The sequence below is a fragment of the Phalaenopsis equestris genome, unplaced genomic scaffold (genome assembly GCF_001263595.1).
Source record: "Phalaenopsis equestris unplaced genomic scaffold, ASM126359v1 Scaffold000994, whole genome shotgun sequence".
In the NCBI taxonomy this organism is placed as follows: Eukaryota; Viridiplantae; Streptophyta; class Magnoliopsida; order Asparagales; family Orchidaceae; genus Phalaenopsis; species Phalaenopsis equestris.
In genome coordinates, this window is record NW_018165433.1 from 181,317 (window position 1) to 199,570 (window position 18,254).

Below are 18,254 nucleotides of genomic sequence, written 5' to 3' on the forward strand. Positions count from 1 at the left end.
GGAGCAGAGGTTCTAAGAAATCGTTATTCTGAAGCACATGCCATAATGAACGGTCATCTAGTGCATATGGGGTATTTCTTCTTAATCATAAATTGACTGGAAATATGGACAAAATTGAACAAATATCTTATTAAGAAATTGTATTTACAGAAATATCTTACTCATAAGCTTCAGCGAGCCGCCTTAGAACAGAAGCTGGAGGAATTGTTAACTTGTTAGAGAAACTATTTACATATTGGCTTGCAGCAGAGCATGCTTCAGAAATCTGCAAGTACGAAAATCATTACACGAAAAAGAGGCTACTAGCAAATTTCTCTTCACTGAATGGAATGCACTGATGTATAAATGCAAAGAACCCAATTAAGGCTGCAGGATTTTGTCAAAAAAAGGAAGAATAAAAAGAAAAAGGCTATTAGTGGTTTTAAATGTTGTCATAGTTCAAATAAAATGTTAAAAATATTAAAAATTAAAAATTTTTCATTTATCAAAACCTTATTAACTCAAATTCACCTAAAAACATTAAAAATCAAACCTTTTCATTTATCAAAACCTTATTAACTCAAATTCACCGGGTATAATATAGTAATGATATTATAATGACATAGTGTCATTGATTGCTTAAAAATAAATTAAAATACTTGAATCTGCAAAACAAAACTAACTTAAATTAGCATACATTAAAATATAATGATGGAGTTCATCTAGAAAGAAGTACCAGACTCTCAATTCTATCTGCATGTCTTTTTAAATTCAAAGTCACAGGTATCATGAGATGCATCTTTCTACATGGCCAGTGGAAGAAGAACAAGGCAGCATAAAGATTTACTAATATTGGAAGATGCAAAGTGTTTCATGCCACGGAAAATTATTGATGTAAAATAAAGGCATGTAATATGCCCTGGCAATTTATCAATTTTGAGCCAGTAAAAGCACTTATTGCATATAACATTAGAAGAAACCAATAATTTTTCTATCCTTCAGCACCAAAACTACCTTCATCTACCGCTCCAACAAGACCCAAGCAGCTCCCTTTGAAGAGATCAAACAATTAGTCAAGAAGGTGATGAGACATTTGTTTGAGAACTCTAAAACATTTATTTGCTTGAATTTAAACCACTTACTAAACAAGTAAAAGGACTGCAGCTAAAAGAAGAGATATTTAACATCAAGTTTCAAGCTTATTAGATATCCTTTTTTTCTTAAATAGCTCAAACAACGCCATACTAAAACAAATAAGAGAAAGTGCCTAGTCCAATGAATCATGAATAGAGTTTCTCTGGGATTTAAAGTAGAAACTGTAAGCATCTACATGATCTATGTTTATAGATCTAGAACTTTATTCATCAGCAGTCAAGGTGAGGTCCATCTGCAAAGCAAAGGAACCATAAGTTTTATCAAGGCAAAATATTTAATCTTGTCGAGTCTGAGGGTCCAGGAATTGAAAATCAGGTCAAAAATGGAAAAGCTCCTTCTTTAACTCTAGCGAGTTATAGAAAACTTTCATATTTCCTCCCGGTATTAGAATCTAATATTCTACAGCAGCTATTCCCAAACCCAGGTTACACACTTAATATTTAATTTTTTTCTCGGTAAACAAGCTCCTAGGCATCCTTATCATAAAAACTTTAGGTTTGTCCTTTGAGAGGTGATCACACACCCCATGCCTCAATAGACACATATATATAAACTTTGTTTTTCTTTAAAAAGGGCAAACATTAAGAAAAAATCCGTGTAATGGGAGAATCTTAAAGTGAATAATTTACTCTCCAGCTTTTCACTTAAGATAATAGCAAATATCTCTCTCTCACACACACACACACAAAAAAAAAAAACTTACATCAGTCTCTGTCTAATCTTAATCATTCTTCACTATAATTCAGCCACCTTTGAAAGGTGACCATACACCCTAATTTGGGAGACTTTTAGGAGCACGTCATCTCTGCTTATCATGCAGGGTAATGTGGAGCTTCATTTAAATCCCAATTCTTGTCATATTCAATTAGTAATTCTGTAGTTTTCCATCATACTAAAAGGTTCACCATAATATCCAATTATATGTTCCCAAAAATTAAGAACTCTAATTCACAAAATCTGGCTAACAACTTCTAAAATTGTAAAATGCATCAAGATTTTGCATGAACAAGGTCAAGTTGAGATTTCTGCCACAAGAACCTGTAATGAGTTCAATGTATGTGTTAACAATAGAGCTCAAAACAAGGCCAAAACCTTGGTTTGCAGTAACATATAACGAAAAAAACAAATTTCCACATAAGCAAAAGCTGGAAAAAGCAACATATTCATTACAACGTCAATATAGAATGCAGATTATAGCATATACTATGATGAAAATGCCGATCAGAAATAATCAAATGCTTGTTATCCATGCCTTTTAAGGTTGTCCATCAGTTCACATGTAGCAACTTCACAAACTGAACTTTAAAAAGAGCATGCTAAATGTTCCTAAAATCTAGCAGAGTAAGTTAAAGACAAATAAAAAAGCTAAAAATCCTTCAAATTTTTACTGATAAACATTTTTACAATTCAGTTCAACAAACAAGCATGCGCACTAAAAATAAATCTAAGAAAAAAAAAGGAATAAAGATAACCAAAACAAAAATAAAGACAAGAAAGTGATGGTGCGTTGGTCTAGATTCAAGAAAAGTTCCAACTGATTTTTTTTCAATTGCAAGCATGGCATACACATAAAGTTAAAGCTCCAACCATCACATTCAAGTTGAATTCCCATAAAAGCATCTGAACTCATAATCCAAAAAATTCCAAAAACGAATCTATTTCCAATTTACAGCACAGTTATTGAGCTTCCTGATAAACATTTTTACAATTCAGTTCAACAAACAAGCATGCGCACTAAAAATAAATCTAAGAAAAAAAAAGGAATAAAGATAACCAAAACAAAAATAAAGACAAGAAAGTGATGGTGCGTTGGTCTAGATTCAAGAAAAGTTCCAACTGATTTTTTTTCAATTGCAAGCATGGCATACACATAAAGTTAAAGCTCCAAAAGAAAATAAAATTAAGTTCACCTCATGCCTTGGCTTGCTAATTCCATCGTCTCCAGCGGATACCCGGCCCTCCATTTTCTTGAAATCCTTCTTTCCGTGCAAATCGACATCTGCAGCAAAACCAACATCAGAAGCTACTCCAGAAGCAAGATTCTCCGAGCATTAAATTCTACCACGATCATTCTTCAAGTCCGCCTTGATCTCGGTGAGGACTTTCTCAGCTCGGGCCGCGGCGGAGTGCAGGGCGGTCTTTGCCCTAGACACGAAAGAGCGTGCAGGAAAGGAAGCGCCGCCGACGATCCCTGCCGCGTCGACGGCGGGGGAGGAGTAAAAATTAAATTACTAATTTAAAAATCCCATAGAATATTCAAACACGAGTAAATGTACTTAGAGTTAAATCTGCATTATATTCTCTTTAGTCTCCCTGTAATCTATTTGAAATCTACTTATACTTTTTAGTAAGTTTTAAACTTATAGATAGGGTACAGGTAGGTTACAGAGAGGTTATAGGGGGTATAACACGGGTATAACCCCCAATACACTCCCTATAACCTACCTAACAAACGCAGCGCTGCGTACGTCTTACGTACGCAAATTTTCTCCAGCAATAGAGGAGTTTAAAATTCTGAAAAATATTTAAATGTCTTGTAAAATATGATTTTTTGGAGTAAATGTATGGCGACAGCAATTGGAGAAAAATTTGGGCCTAGGCACAGCTAGGTTATATTGAGGGTATTTAGAGTTATATCTGCATTATATACTCTTTAGTCTCTTTGTAATATATTTGAAATCTACTTATACTTTTTAGTAAATTTTACGTTTATAGGTAGGGTACATGTAGGTTACAGAGAGGTTATAGGGGGTATAACGCGGGTATAACCCTCAATACACTCCCTATAACCTACCTAACAAACGCAGCACTGCGTACGTCTTACGTACGCAAATTTTCTCGAGCAATAGAGGAGTTTAAAATTCTAAAAAATATTTAAATGTCTTGTAAAATATGATTTTTTATTTGCCTTATATTTTTTATTGCAGGTTAAGAAAATTTATTTTTCATGTTAAATTTAATTACAAGAGTTCTTAACTCAAAATTTATATTGAGATTCATGCTTTGCTCAGGTAATATAATGTATCCTTTTTATTAGGGGGATGGACCAAACAAATTTAGTAAGTTAAATATTTTTATTTTTTAAAGAATTAATTTTATACATATCACCCAATTCCTTTGTCTTTGCATATGTAGTTTGTAAGTTTTATTTTTTACATTTGTACCACACAAATCTTTTATATCAAATAAAAAATATAACAATTTTAACTTAAAAAAAATGTAAAATAAAGCTACTAATACATAGGTAAAGTTGTATGTATGTATAAATTAAAATAAAATTTAGGTATTAAATATATAAATACATAGAAATTGAGTGGTGGCTATGTAAATCTTCCTAACTATTTATTTATTTTACAAAATTTCAGCAAAAAAAAAATAAATTTAGGAGATGCATAATTTCTCATTTTGAAGACTTTTCAATTCCACCCTTCTCTTTCTTTTAGGGCAGAGATAGGAGAAATATTTGCGTACATAAGACGCACGCAGCGCTGCGCATGTCAGTTAGGTTACAGGGAGGATATTGAGGGTTTTACTTCGCGTTATACCCCATGTAATCTCCATGTAACCTACATGTAACTTAGGAATATATGAAAATAGAAGTGCGGAGCTTCCTAGTTACAGGTAGGTTACAAAGATATTACAGAGGGTATAACGTGAATATAACCTCCAATACCCTCCATGTAATCTATCAGACGTACGCAACCCTGCGTACTCCAGAGATAGAGTGAAAAAAAGAGCAAGGATTAATTAAAAGCTGACTTAAGTCATTTAATTAATTCATTAAATCTAAAATCATAGGTCATAAGTGGACCTGCTATCTTCTTTAGCTGTTTATGAAATGTTCAAAAATAAATAAAAAAATAAAATAAAATAATAATGCTGACGTCAATGAAAAATAGTCTTGAAGTAGTTCGAAGAAATATTGGGTCGCTGACGCACACAAATGGTTTGAGAAGTCAAAGAAATGGGATCCAGTTGACTTTTTAATCGTGTGTTAGCGACGAAAATGAGCATTTACATCCATATCACACAATTTTTATGTATTTACATATTAACATATAAGATTTCATATTTATATTCATGATACTAAACATTTAAGATCATATTAAGAATGTCATCATCATCATTTTATAAGTAAAATATTTGATTTATAGAGCCAGTATGTTAATAGTGTAAATACCAAAATTTAGGCGTTAGAAATATAAATACTTAAAAATGATAAGCTACTTGTTTAATCTTCAGACTGTAGAGTACTGGAGATTAAATGATAAGTTTGCGCGTCTTTTAATTGAAAAGTGTGTGCTAAGTTGATTTTAAGATTATTAAATTATTTTAAATGAATATATTATGTTAAAAATAAGTATATATATATATATATATATATATATATATTTTGTGAACACACCTCGAGAATTAGAGTCCACTGAAGAAGAGAAGAGAGTATGGCGGTTCAAGATTTGTTGTAGAGAGAATTTAGATGGGAGAGCGAGTTTGTTCCCTTTAATCGTATTATTGACTCTTATTTATATTAGTATATTTTATACAGTGACAGGAAGGAGAAAATAGTTATGGAAATCGTTCTTAATATGATTTGTTGCTCTAATTAAATATACATAATTTATATCACATCTGTATTACAATTTGAATTGTTAACATCGCAGTAATTGCCTGGGCCGACTTGTTTGAGTTTAGTTGAATTAGGCGATTAGACGAGGGGAGACTATGCCTTCTGAAGTGTGTATCGGTCAATCGAGGCTCTTAGTTTTATGGAGATATTGCTCGTCGCGGGTCAGTGAGCCAATTGCGGTCGGTTGCTCCTATACGCACTTCAAGCGGTCGAGGCTACAGTTATGACTCGCTAGTCGAACCCTTTGTCATAGTGTATCAGCTGATCCTAATCGTGCAATCAGTCGTTGATTAATCGGATGCTTTGATTGTTCAACTGTTATTTGAACTATCTAGTAGCTTTGAGATTCATGCTGGTATTTTCTGGTGTATACAAATTAATTCCCCGAGTTTTCTTACTCCTTAACAACGACAGCTACAATAAAAACTGAGAAAATTATTAAACAATTGTTAGCATTAAATTCATGGATTGATTGAGCATTTGCTCCATACTAGTCTCCAATAGGCATGAACTGAGCATTGTATCATTTGTCATCAGTTTCTATTTTTACAGCTCAAGAGCATTATGGCTAACTATTCGAACCGGATCACCGTGGATCCTCAGAGACTGGCGAAAGGCGGGGTTTCAAATCTCTTCCTCCGCAAAGAGGAAGACGAAGGAAAAACAAGCAAAGGTCGAGCTTAATTTGGTCGACGTAGTCGACTCATTTGATGACGTTGAAAGTTAGTCGCTAATGAGGCCTCATCAAGAGGTTTGGGAGACTAGTATGGGCTTGAACTTCTAGGACCAACCAATCCTTCGGGCTGAGGCAAGCGGAAAGGAGCTAGAAGGAGCGGTTGTCACGATCCATCCTCGGTCGTTGCTACAGGAAAGCAGGGGTGCCTCGACACAAGAGGAAGAGAAGACCTTTAAAACTCTCTCTCTTCCCTGGAAAGATTCATAGATGAATTGGGTAGGTTAAGGGATCGCCAGGATGGCGGGACGTCGAAAGATGCCACAGAATCTACTCCTGCTGCCGTAGTCAGTTCGCAAGTCATAGATGTTGGGCATCTGTTGTTGTCAACCCTGATTGTTCATCAACTGCTTGACCCCTCGCCCATGATAGATCTCCAACTAGTGAGACCAGCGGAAGGAACACCGCCCCCTGGAATAACGAACCAGCAGGCAAGACCGGATCGTTAGTGGCATTGATCGGCCCTCTCGAGGGAGTTATCGGGGATTTTGCTTCAGATCCTCTGCAAGTGCTATCTGTTCACCTGGATGCTAAAGTAGCAGCTCTATGGACGGAGCTAGTCACTCATCAAGGTGGGTTGACTGAGGTGCAGTGTGAGCTGAAGGTGCTTCGTGAGTTGTCAGATCTAGTGAGGTTCAACTGGGAAGCTGACTGGGTGGATCATATTATGTTAGGCAAAGAGTCGGTTCTCCAGAAGTTGAGGGGGCATGTCCCCTCCGAGGTCTTCGAAGACCCCCTCCGAGGTCTTCGAAGACCCGTTTATTAAATACTACATTCGAAGCATGTAATAATGTTATTTGTAGTACAACAACATTTTATTAAATTTTGAAATGATGTTCAGTGTGCCACTTATCATTATGTGATGCTTTGTTTTACGTGTCTGCCTTACAAATAGGAGAAGGGGTTGCTTCATTTCGCTTTACATGCTATTAGTTTCCTTTATTATCCTTCAGGCTTCTCTTCTTCCCTTGTCCCTTAGGTGTTTTTACTTTTTCCTTATGAGATGGTCCCCAAATACTCCCATATTCGGTTTGGTCCAATCAGAGGCACCAGATCTTCGTTGATGACAGAGGACAAGCCACCATTTGGTCTAGCTCATAGCTAGGACCGATTTCAACTCAAATTGAAACAAGAAGGAGGTTTGTGACATCAAGGCGAAGCTCTCTGTCAAGCACAATCAAGGCCGCAACTCTTGGGACAATGTATGGGTCAAAATCCCTAAAATTAGCCTCAAGTTTGGCCTTTTGAGAAAGAAATGAACAATACATGCTCATTGACTCGTATAGATAGCTTCGTCTAACTTAGATGAAGCTATATGGATAAACTCCTAGTGATTTGGTTGAGAAATGAGAGAGATCTTAGGGTTTGATCGTGGACAGTTCTCGGTTCTTAGTTCATTGGAGACGATGAACTGTTGTCATCCATTTCCGTGTATTAGAAATGAACGGTGCGGATTAAATCGAATCAACATACCATGGACAGGAGAACACCAGATCATAGAAAAGCGTGGCAACCACATGGAAAGTGCACCCAATCACGTAGTGTCGCGCGACCATTTGACAACTTCGAGATTCGAGTCAACACCGACATGTTTAAGTAGATAATTCGGGATTTTCAAATTAATGAAATCCAGAAAATCCCAAAGAACTTTAAAAATTCATAACTTAGTATAGAAAAATCATTAAAGTAAAATAAAAACATCGTTGAACTCAGTGAACAAAGATTAAAGTAAAATAAAAACATCGTTGAACTCAGTGAACAAAGAAGAAAATAATGAAAATAAAATTAAGAATAATTAAGTTATAATTAATTTTTAATTAATCAAATATTCTAGAGAGTGTTTAATTATTAAAAGTTAATTATAAGGAGGAAAAATCTGAAATTTTGATGGAAACTTTCCTCTGATTTGAGGAACATCCCCTAATTTTTTCATGGTCAGTGGGAGTCTCTAACTTGAAAATGACAAATTTTCTATCAAAATGGAAATTATTTTGAAAATAATTACAAAAATTGAAACAAAAATTAGAAATTTAAAAATAAAAATGGAAATTGACTAAAACATGTACCCTAAAATGATAATTTCCACCCTTGAAAACACTAAAATAAAATTTAGGGAGTAATGGGTAAAATTGTAAAATTGGAAATTCACACTTTAGCCCAAATTGTTACCAAATGTGGTTTAAGTCATTAAACCCACCCTAAGGTATTGATCTTAATAGTTGCCCTCTTTACCAATGAAGTTACCCTTAGTAGCCCAAGGTTAACCTACTTTAACCCATGAACTTGATTTAAATTCAACTTGATATCAAACTAAGTCAAGTAAGCTCATAATTGGATCCAATCCAATTAGGATCAAGCCTAAGCCACAATCAGACTTGACATGGCTCATATTCAACTTGGGTTTACACTTGGGTCTAGTTCATACCAAACCTAAGTTAGTCCATCCCTAGGTCTAACCTACCTTATACCTAAACCTAATCCCTAAGTCTAACTAACATTAGGCCTAAACCTAAATCCTAAATCTAACCTAACTTAGACTTAGTCCATCTCTTTAGGTCTAACCTACGTTAGACATGAACTTAATCCCTATATCTATCCTAAATTAGACCTAAACCTAAACCCTAAGCTAACCCAACTTAGACTTAGCCCATCCCTTTAGGTATAACCTACAATAGACCTAAACCTAATCCCTAGGCCTAACCTACATTAGAACAAAACCTAAACCCTAAGTCTAACCTAACTTAAACTTAGCCCATCCTTTTATGCCTAACCTACATTAGACCTAGACCTACTCCCTAGGCCTAACCTACATTAAACCTAGTCCAACCCTTTAGGTCTAACCTACATTAAACCTAAACCCTAAACTCTTTACGTCTAACCCACATTAAACCTAGTCCTAGACACTAAAAATCTTTAGGTCTAACCTACATTAGACTTAAAACCCAAAACAACTTCAATTCTTTAGGTCTAGCCTGCATTAGACATAAACCTTAAATTTCTTAGGTCTAACCTACACTAGAACTAAACTTTAAACTCCTTACGTCTAACCCACATTTGACCTAACCTAAACCCTAAACCTTATGTCTAATCCACATTAGACCTAACCTAAAACCTAAATCTCTTAGGTCTAGCTCACATCAGGCCTAACCCTGGGTCTAACCCTAACTTAGACCTAGTCCCAACTTTTTAGGTCTAACCTACATTTGACCTAAACACTACAATTTTTTTTATCTAACTTAACTTAGACCTAATTTCAACTTGAACTTCCCCGAGGTCTAGCCTGATCTAGATCTATCCTGAGCCTAACCCCATTAAGGCTTAGCTCAATTTAGGTCTAAATTAGCTAAGGCCTAAAACACAACACAAATCACTTGTAAGTCTAACTCAACTTAGATCTAAAATTCACCTTGAGTCATTTTTAGGTTTAACCTACATTGGATCTAAAAATGAACCATCCTAAGTCCAACTTAACCTGGACTTAGTCAAACTTGAGTTAAATTGGGCTTAACCTAATTTAGACCTAATTTAACTAAACAATCGGGTCAACCCGACCTAACTCGGGTTAACCCAATTCAATTGCACCATTAGGTCAACCCGACCTAACTCGGGTTAAACTAATTCAATTGAACCACCGGGTCAACCCGACCTAACTCAGTTTCACCTAATTCAACTAAATCACTAGGTCGAACAGACCTAACTCAAGTTAACCCAATTCAAGTAAACCTCCGGGTCAACCTGACCAAACTCAGGTTAACCCAAATCAACTGAACCACCTAGTCGAACCGACATAATTGAGCTTAACCCAATTTAACTGAACCACTAGGTCCACTCGACCTAACTCGTGTTAACCCAATTCAATTGAACCACCGGGTCAACCCGACTTAACTCGGGTTAGCCTAGTTAACTAAATCACTGGGTCAACCCACCAAACTTGGGTTAGCCCAATTCAATTGAATCATCAGGTCAACCTGACCTAACTCAATTAGCCCAATTCAATCGTATAATTGGGCTAACCAAACCTAACTCGGGCTATCCCAAGTTAACTTTTTTTTCATGTCAATTAGACTTAACTTCGATCGACCCGATTTGAGACTCAACTTCAAGCTTAACTTAAGTTTGGACCTTAGTTTAATTAAGGATTAATTTATGTATAATCCGACTTAGACTTGAAAAGGCAAACTCAAGTTTAAATTAACTTAGACTTTACCTAAGTCTAGTTTAACTTAAAACCTAGATATTTTAACTAGGATCAGCCTAGCTCAACCTAGTTTGCTCTTAAGTTAACCCAACTTAGTTTAGCTTAGTTTATCTCAAGCCATGCTAAACCAAGTAAGTTTAGTTTGATCTCAATTGAACAAAATCAACCTGGGTAAATCCTAATAAACTCTGGCTGATTTAAACAAGTTTGAAGATAATTTGAGGGAAAACCAACCAAACTTAGGGTAACTCGAATTACCCGAAGACTCATCTTAGATAAGTTCAACCAAACTTGGACTAATCTAAAATCAACATAAACCTAGGTGACTAGGGGTTAAGGAGGGTTTAACTTCTCATGCGAGAAAAAAAAACACTTAGCCTCAGTCGGAGATTATTTGGGCTAAGGTATCAAACCAACCTAAATGAAATGATATAATTAACCCTAAAAGACATTAAAACTTAAAATTGAAACCTTGAATTGCAACCTGGTTTGAGAAGGTATGTTGGACGAGACAACTCATGGCTGCTAACAAACTATATTTCAATCACTTCTAACTAATCAAACCACAAACCCCAATGACCGCGGGAAGACAGAATGGGATCTTGACCGAGTCATCCCAAACAAAAAAAAATAAAACATAAAAAACAATCGGCTAAAAAGTTTTTAAAAACCTAAAATTTTCAACCCCTAAAATATGAAAAAGATATTAAAACTTAAATGAAACCTAATGAACAAAGACCACCGAACGCAACTTGAACCCCTTTACCTGGGTCTATGAAAATCTGTTTGACGACGCAACCCATGGTTTTTTACATGAATTTTCCCTTCAGAGTAGGTTTGACCACCTCTAAGACTAAGTAGATCAGGGAACTTGACAACCCTAAGATGATAGAAAGCCATGTGCATTTTAATCGCGTTCCCTAAAATAAAAATAATAACCAACCAATCAAATCAAACATATTTTATGCTAAATTTATTTTGCAGCGCTGTTGAAGACAAAAGGCGAATGTCACCATAGATTTATTTTGCATGTTATTATGGCGTGCTAACTTTGTTTTGCAAGGACAGACATTCAAAACCCAGAGCAAATGATGAACCTCAAGTAAACCATTGAAAACAACAAAACCATAAGAGAGTTTGGAATCTTTAGGACTCCACTATTCTTAGGATAGAACTTTGAAGTTCTTTTCCTTGACAACAACACTCGAACTTTTTGAGAACAAATTATAACTTCAATTGAGAGTTTTCTTTAGTAGCATCGACTACTTAAGATGTAATTAACTATAGGGACTTGCCCATATAGGAAGATGTGAACTCTATAAGAAGGAAAATGTGAACTCTATAATGTGAACTCTATAAGGAGGTATATATACTTAAATTATCTAGTAGTTAGGTTTCATAAGGTGTTTTTTGTAGTTATGCCTTTAAAGCATTTCAAATCGATCTCACTTCAAATATATGCTTTGGGGCTATCAATGCAAAAATTCACTTTATGAAGGCTTCCCATATACTTTTTTTGTTTGTTTTCATTATTGCCTGCCCTAGTCTTCTAATTTCTCACATCTTAGTTCACCTACATGATTTCAGATGGAGAATTATTCGGAGAAGGGCAACATAACAAAAAACAAGCTGGCGACTCTTTAACAATAGCAATCACGACGCTAAGCAAATGACGAATTGAGGGTGGCATAAGCGAGCAACTACAGTTGGCGATCAAAATTCAGATCTACTGAGTGAATAAGATCAGAGGAAGATGCAATAAACACACCCCTTATTTGTAGGAATTGTAGGCACAAAATTCAAGGGAATTCAATTGTTACATTGTTAATTAATCACAAATACTGCTTATTTTTTTGATTAAATTCTCTTATTCTTTTCACAACATAACTTCTAAGAAGTAAGCAAATCGATGATATAAAATTGTAAAAAAACACGTGTCAACTTAAATCTCGAGGCAATCCAACAACCCAAGAAATAATGACATGACAAAGTTGAACCCACTGGAAAGTGACCCATGGCCTAGTAGAACCAATCAGCTGACGCCAGCCATAAACCTTTTGAAACAACTCAATGATACACACCCAAATCATTCTCTGCATAATAGCTTAAGTTTACTCGGCCAACAAGAATTCCCCAAGCAAGAATTGAGGATTCATGACTGACCAAATGCATATGACCGACTAATATGATCCTTTTCGATTACTATCTTCAGTAGTCCAGTCAGCCACCCTTTTCTGAAGGATCAACCAACCGATGGTCCCCATATAACAGGTCGACCAACAACACTTATCAGTTCGCCTCTTCAACCCTAATCGACCGAGCTATAGGACAACAAGGTCGTGATTCTATAAGGGTATAATTCCTAGAATAACTTGTACAACTCTCCTTAAAGTAGGGTTTGAAATGTAATTTTTCTTCATTGCATTCTATGTCCAATAAATAGGACGAACTTTTCAAGTAAGAGGACTTTTGACTATTCCCCCTTTTATATATAAATAATATTCGATTACATAAAATGAGTCACAAGTAGGGGTGCAAAAAATTAACCCGACACACTAACACAACCCAAACTTTACCAAAAAAAATATGGGTTCGGGTTGACTCGAATATTGTTGAGTCTGAGTAAGAGAATTTGATCCGTTTATTATTCGGGCAAATAGACTCAACAAAGTTAAACATAATCAAATAAATCATTCAATACCTCAATAATGAGCTTGTTGAAAGAAAATTTCAACTAGAGAGAACCTTTATTTTTAAAATGGCTATTAATGTTTAAGCAAATTCTTTAGGCTTAAATCTTAAGAAAATATATAAACTTTAAGGATCTAAAAAGTTACAAGATAAAAAAATGTCCAAGCAAAATCTACCGTCCAAAGCTTAAGTGATAATCAATTTATCCTCCACAAAAGTTTGATGAAGATGACAAAATTAAGATGCTAATATCACAGAGTTAATTTTATATCAAACTTATCTTTATATTCATTATTAAAAATCTCAGTCTCATGCCAACAATAACGTGTCCCTTGTCATCTAATTAAACAATTTTATTATCAAAATGACACATTTGAAGTATGATTATAATTAATGCACTCTATGTGGGCGGTCTACAACAAAATTATGCCAATTAATGGTCCGTTTGGGGCAGCGTTTTCAAAACGCCGCCGTACCGTTTGGTTTGCACGTTTCACCAGTTTATCCTAAATTGCATTTGGGTTTTTACACTAAACACAGGTCGCGGGGCTAGCGGGCCGCGTTTCAAGATAAACAACTTATCCTAAAACGCACAAGCTGCCTCAAACGGACCCTAAATTAAAGCCTTCACTAAAAGCTATAAGCTTCTCAACAACCCAATTCTATGACCGGTGAATCATAAAAGAAATTTGATAGAGCATAAATGGACCTTGTTCAAAATTGATTTAATCTTATCAACTTAGACAAAAATTCATCCTAAATTTAAGTCCCCTTGAATGACACAATTTAAGATTGATGATAAGATCCTTTCAAGTTAGAATGGGTCAACCGCTTCCTGCTTCCTCTAGAGTTAAAATGACTTGGTCACAGACCGTTCATCTACTTATCAACTACATTAGTCAGGAAAATATAATCAAAGATATAATAATTATGTCTTACAAGTGTGACCTCAGGGTGCCCTTGATCAGGCTCAAAATGGCAAAAATAAAAGGCGTAGAAGTAGAGAGATGAAATAACAAAAAATTGAAGATGATATTTGCAAAACACCCTGGACTAATACATATATATATATATATATATATATAATATACAAACCATCATGAAAGTAATATTAAGCCTTGAACAAATAACTCATTAAACAATAAATAAACTTCGTATTGAACAAAAATAATGAATTACAATCATATGAAATGCAAATTAGATGATAACTAAATCCTAAAACCATACAGCATATCAGGAAACTACTTGCAAAATAAAAATACAGGAGAAACTGTGATTGTCCAGCTTTACAATTTGATTGATACATAATCTAATATCTACTTTACATAGCAAAAATACTTTCTAAAAAGAAAAGACATTATTGAGATTACAGAATTTATAATTCTCTCTTTATCTCTGAAGAATTTCCCTTAATTTGAATGTATAAAACCCAGGGGAACCCATCATATCATGATATAAGTTGAAAAATGTCTCCAACAACTTTTGACAGTGTACATGCAGCAATCAGATAACAGAGTTCCTATTGAATGTAATTTAAAAGAACATTATAAAGATCAGCTTCAGATTGAAACTATACCAATATTCCAGATTTCAGCACTTGGTCAAAACTTCGGCGCCTGTTTTTGTAATCAATATCGTATGCTCGAACTGCACGGCAGGAAGGCCGTCTGTCGTGACGGTAGTCCAGCCATCATCCCATGTCACGCCCTCAATGGTTCCCATGGTAAGAATTGGCTCTGAAAATATAATTGCAAGTTATGATGAAATACAACATTTAGTATCGTGGGGCATACAAACAACGATGGGCAACATGTCATAAGTTATGATAAATACACGAGTAAAAAGTACAATCTATATAACCATTACATGCAATTGGTTTAGAGAAAAATCAACATTATTATCATAATTTAAAAATAAAACTACTCATTTATATATTTTGTGACTCTAGATTTTATCCGTCTTAGACCCTATCTCGTGTATTTTTACGCATTCAATAAACATATACTATTATGCTAAGAAATTTTTAATACATTATTTAATTATGATAAATTAAACGTTATTATTATTTTTTTATTATATTGATTTAATTAAATTATTAATCTGACAATTTTTATTAAAAATACATGATTTATGCATTACATTTTCATGGCTTTTTTATTTAATATAAATCATGATTAATTTATTTTTGTTATTACATCCAAGTTAAAGTTGTAACTATTTTATTTCATTCGATATTTTCCCTCACTAATAATTTATATTTCCATTTTTATTTTAGTCGGATAACCAAGTCGTATGCAGATAATTTCTATTTTTATTTAAAAATTTGGATTCTAATTAAATCCTTAATTTCTTATTTTATATTTATAGATAGCATAATAGATCAATATATTTTAATTCATAGTCTTTTAATTTCATTCATTAATTATGATAAATTTTCTAATAATATTAACCATTTAATACTAATTTGATTTTAAATTATTTCTCTAATAAAATTTATTTAAATTAATATCTATTTTATTAAATATATAGGTTGCTATTAATATTTAAGTTACTGCTCAGGCTAAAATTATTCAAATTTTTTGTTAACTTTCAATAACATAAATTCATTGGTTAATTTAAAGCTTTTATATTATTTCAGAGTAAAATTAAATCAAGATTTTTTTTGTTCAAATTTATTGAACAAAATAATCTTAGGTGAACATATTAATTTCATCCTTTAAATAAATAAAATTAACATATACTCTTAAAAAAATTCTAACCTTGCTTGGTTTGTCTCTTTACCAGCACGATTGACTCAAACTTCCTCCATTTGCAATGTGTACAAGATTTGACTTGCTCATAACCAGCACAAACCTGTCACTGTCTCATAGCTCATGCGAGAACAGCATGCACCACTCTTGATGTTGCTATCCACATTCTACTCGGGACATCCACCGTTCGTTCCTCTGGCAAGCCTTGGTCGACGCCCAAATTGCATGCACGAGCTGTTCGCGTCAATCTTCCTAGTGACAACTTCCTCCTTCATGCAATTGACAACTTGCTTCGAATCCCACTGTCACCGAGCACGCTGCCTTTATTTCCCCTCTATTTCCTCCCATTGTACATATTTGGCTTGTACGAACTCTCTTCACCACCGCCTCCCTTCAGATAACGAGGAACCCGTCCACTCTTTCATCTCCCATGCTCAATAACTGGCTAGAGTCAGATTACATTATCCGGAGATGTTACAATACAATTGGTAAATTCTTTTTTTATGACCAACTTTGAGTTTTACTCCCACACAATGACGTAGAATATGCACTTAGGTGCTATTTTGGTCGACTGGAAAAAAGAGTATTGCATTTCGTTTCCTCAAATTTTACTTTTTCTCTTCTGTCTGGCAGAATGAAAGTAGAATGCAATGCATTCTTTTGCTGTATTCCGAATATAACTTCTCTGCCTTTCTCTGTGACTCGAAGCCCTCTTAAATCAGACAAATTCCTAATATGCAAGAGCAAAAAATCAAAGAGCTCAAATACCGTCGCACCCTTCACAACATTCACTTGCTGCCTCCGTCCTTCCAGCTCATTAGAAGACCCCTTCGCAGCCTCCAAACATTGTGAATCCCGGTAAGAGAGAAAGGGACAGAGAATGAAAGGGATGTTGATGAGCGAGAATGCTGCTATTATAAGGGTAGCAGCCATTTAGGGTGCTCTTCGCTGTGCCTCTTTCAACTGTAATCTCATCCACTATGGTAAATTGATAAAATAATTTCCTCTATGTTTTTATTTTTTATCTTCCTTTATGCTCAGATTGGAATTCCTCTCAAGCTAATTTTAGTTCATTTAATTGCTATATACTCGGCTTCGAGCTCTCTCCTTGTCTTCTGGGTTTGGAAATTCTCTATAACAGGCCTAAAGCTAAGAAGTTGTGGGAAAAGGACAAAAGTGGCATGCAAATAGAGTCAGACATCGGTTCCCATCCTCTTCTCAACACTGGCCTGCAAATTGTGACTACCCACTGGCCATTGATTCATTCCGCCGCAAAATTCTCGACGCCAATAGTATACTCTTCGCCTTGCCTAAGTACAACTATTTGCTCCTGGTTACTATTCTCAACTTTCTCTCTCTTTTATCTTCTTATCTCAGTTCTTCCGTGTTTTCTTATAAATAAATCAGCAAAAGATTTAATCGTAGCCATGTTTTCTTTACTGCTAAATAATTTATAAAAAAATTTGAATTCTATTTGTTCTCTTCTTTATCATAATTCTCTTTTCAACTAGTAAAATTCTTGAAATTTCACTGATAATATATTTTTTCTGCTAAATAGATCTTGAATCCCTTGTTCAACGTAAATATTCAAAATACTGCCTTTTACTTGTAATGTGCAAACATGTAGCAATGTGATTTGTTATGCATGTTTTCTTTGTTATGATTTTTTTTGTTGCGTTAGGATAAAACTTATGAATAGCCTCTTTCTAAAGCCCTCAAAATAAAGCAATAATTGTTGATATGTAAAACGTACTGTAATAGTCATTAGGTTTCATTTAACTTTTCTCTTCAAGAAATAGCATCCAGTTCTATTTAAGAATACTCTATAGTGAAAGGTTTACTTGATCTTTGCCTCTGAAGTTAATCTAGCTCTTCAATCTATAAGAATCTTAAAATTTTTTTTAAAATATTGTTTTTTTTTAATTTAATTTCTATCTTAAAATACCTAGCATATGCAAGATGTCTAGTATATGCAAAATATGTGTTTGAGAATCTAATTTTAAGCCTTTCTTCAAAATCTTTGCATCTTGAAATCACAATAATTTCTCATATGGTTATTTGTCAAAATAAGCATAATCGTTATAATTTTTTTAAACTTTGCATGTAATTAGTTTTTATGAT

At 34.4% G+C, this 18,254-nt stretch overlaps 2 protein-coding genes across 3 annotated transcripts in view; both read right to left on the minus strand.

Annotated features, from left to right (window-relative positions):
- The window catches only part of LOC110032644, a gene marked incomplete at its 5' end in the record, with an annotated part of 44,749 nt that extends 41,405 nt beyond the window's left edge, over positions 1–3,344 (minus strand). Inside the window, 3 exons of the mRNA XM_020736337.1 lie at positions 162–265; positions 3,045–3,133; positions 3,197–3,344. Of these exons, the coding sequence (XP_020591996.1) occupies positions 162–265; positions 3,045–3,133; positions 3,197–3,344 (341 nt within the window). The remainder of the gene's footprint in view (positions 1–161; positions 266–3,044; positions 3,134–3,196) is intronic.
- Positions 3,345–14,671: 11,327 nt separating this feature from the next.
- Positions 14,672–18,254, minus strand: part of LOC110032646 (methionine aminopeptidase 1B, chloroplastic-like) — a 58,799-nt gene continuing 55,216 nt past the window's right edge. Inside the window, exons 10-11 of one of the 2 annotated variants that reach the window (XM_020736340.1) lie at positions 14,960–15,119; positions 14,673–14,862 (exon numbers count right to left, since the gene is read on the minus strand). In XM_020736340.1, coding sequence (XP_020591999.1) covers positions 14,974–15,119 — 146 coding nt within the window. In that variant the 3' untranslated portion in view covers positions 14,673–14,862; positions 14,960–14,973. Of the gene's footprint in view, positions 15,120–18,254 lie in introns of both variants that reach the window. The other variant, XM_020736339.1, reaches the window with a different exon arrangement.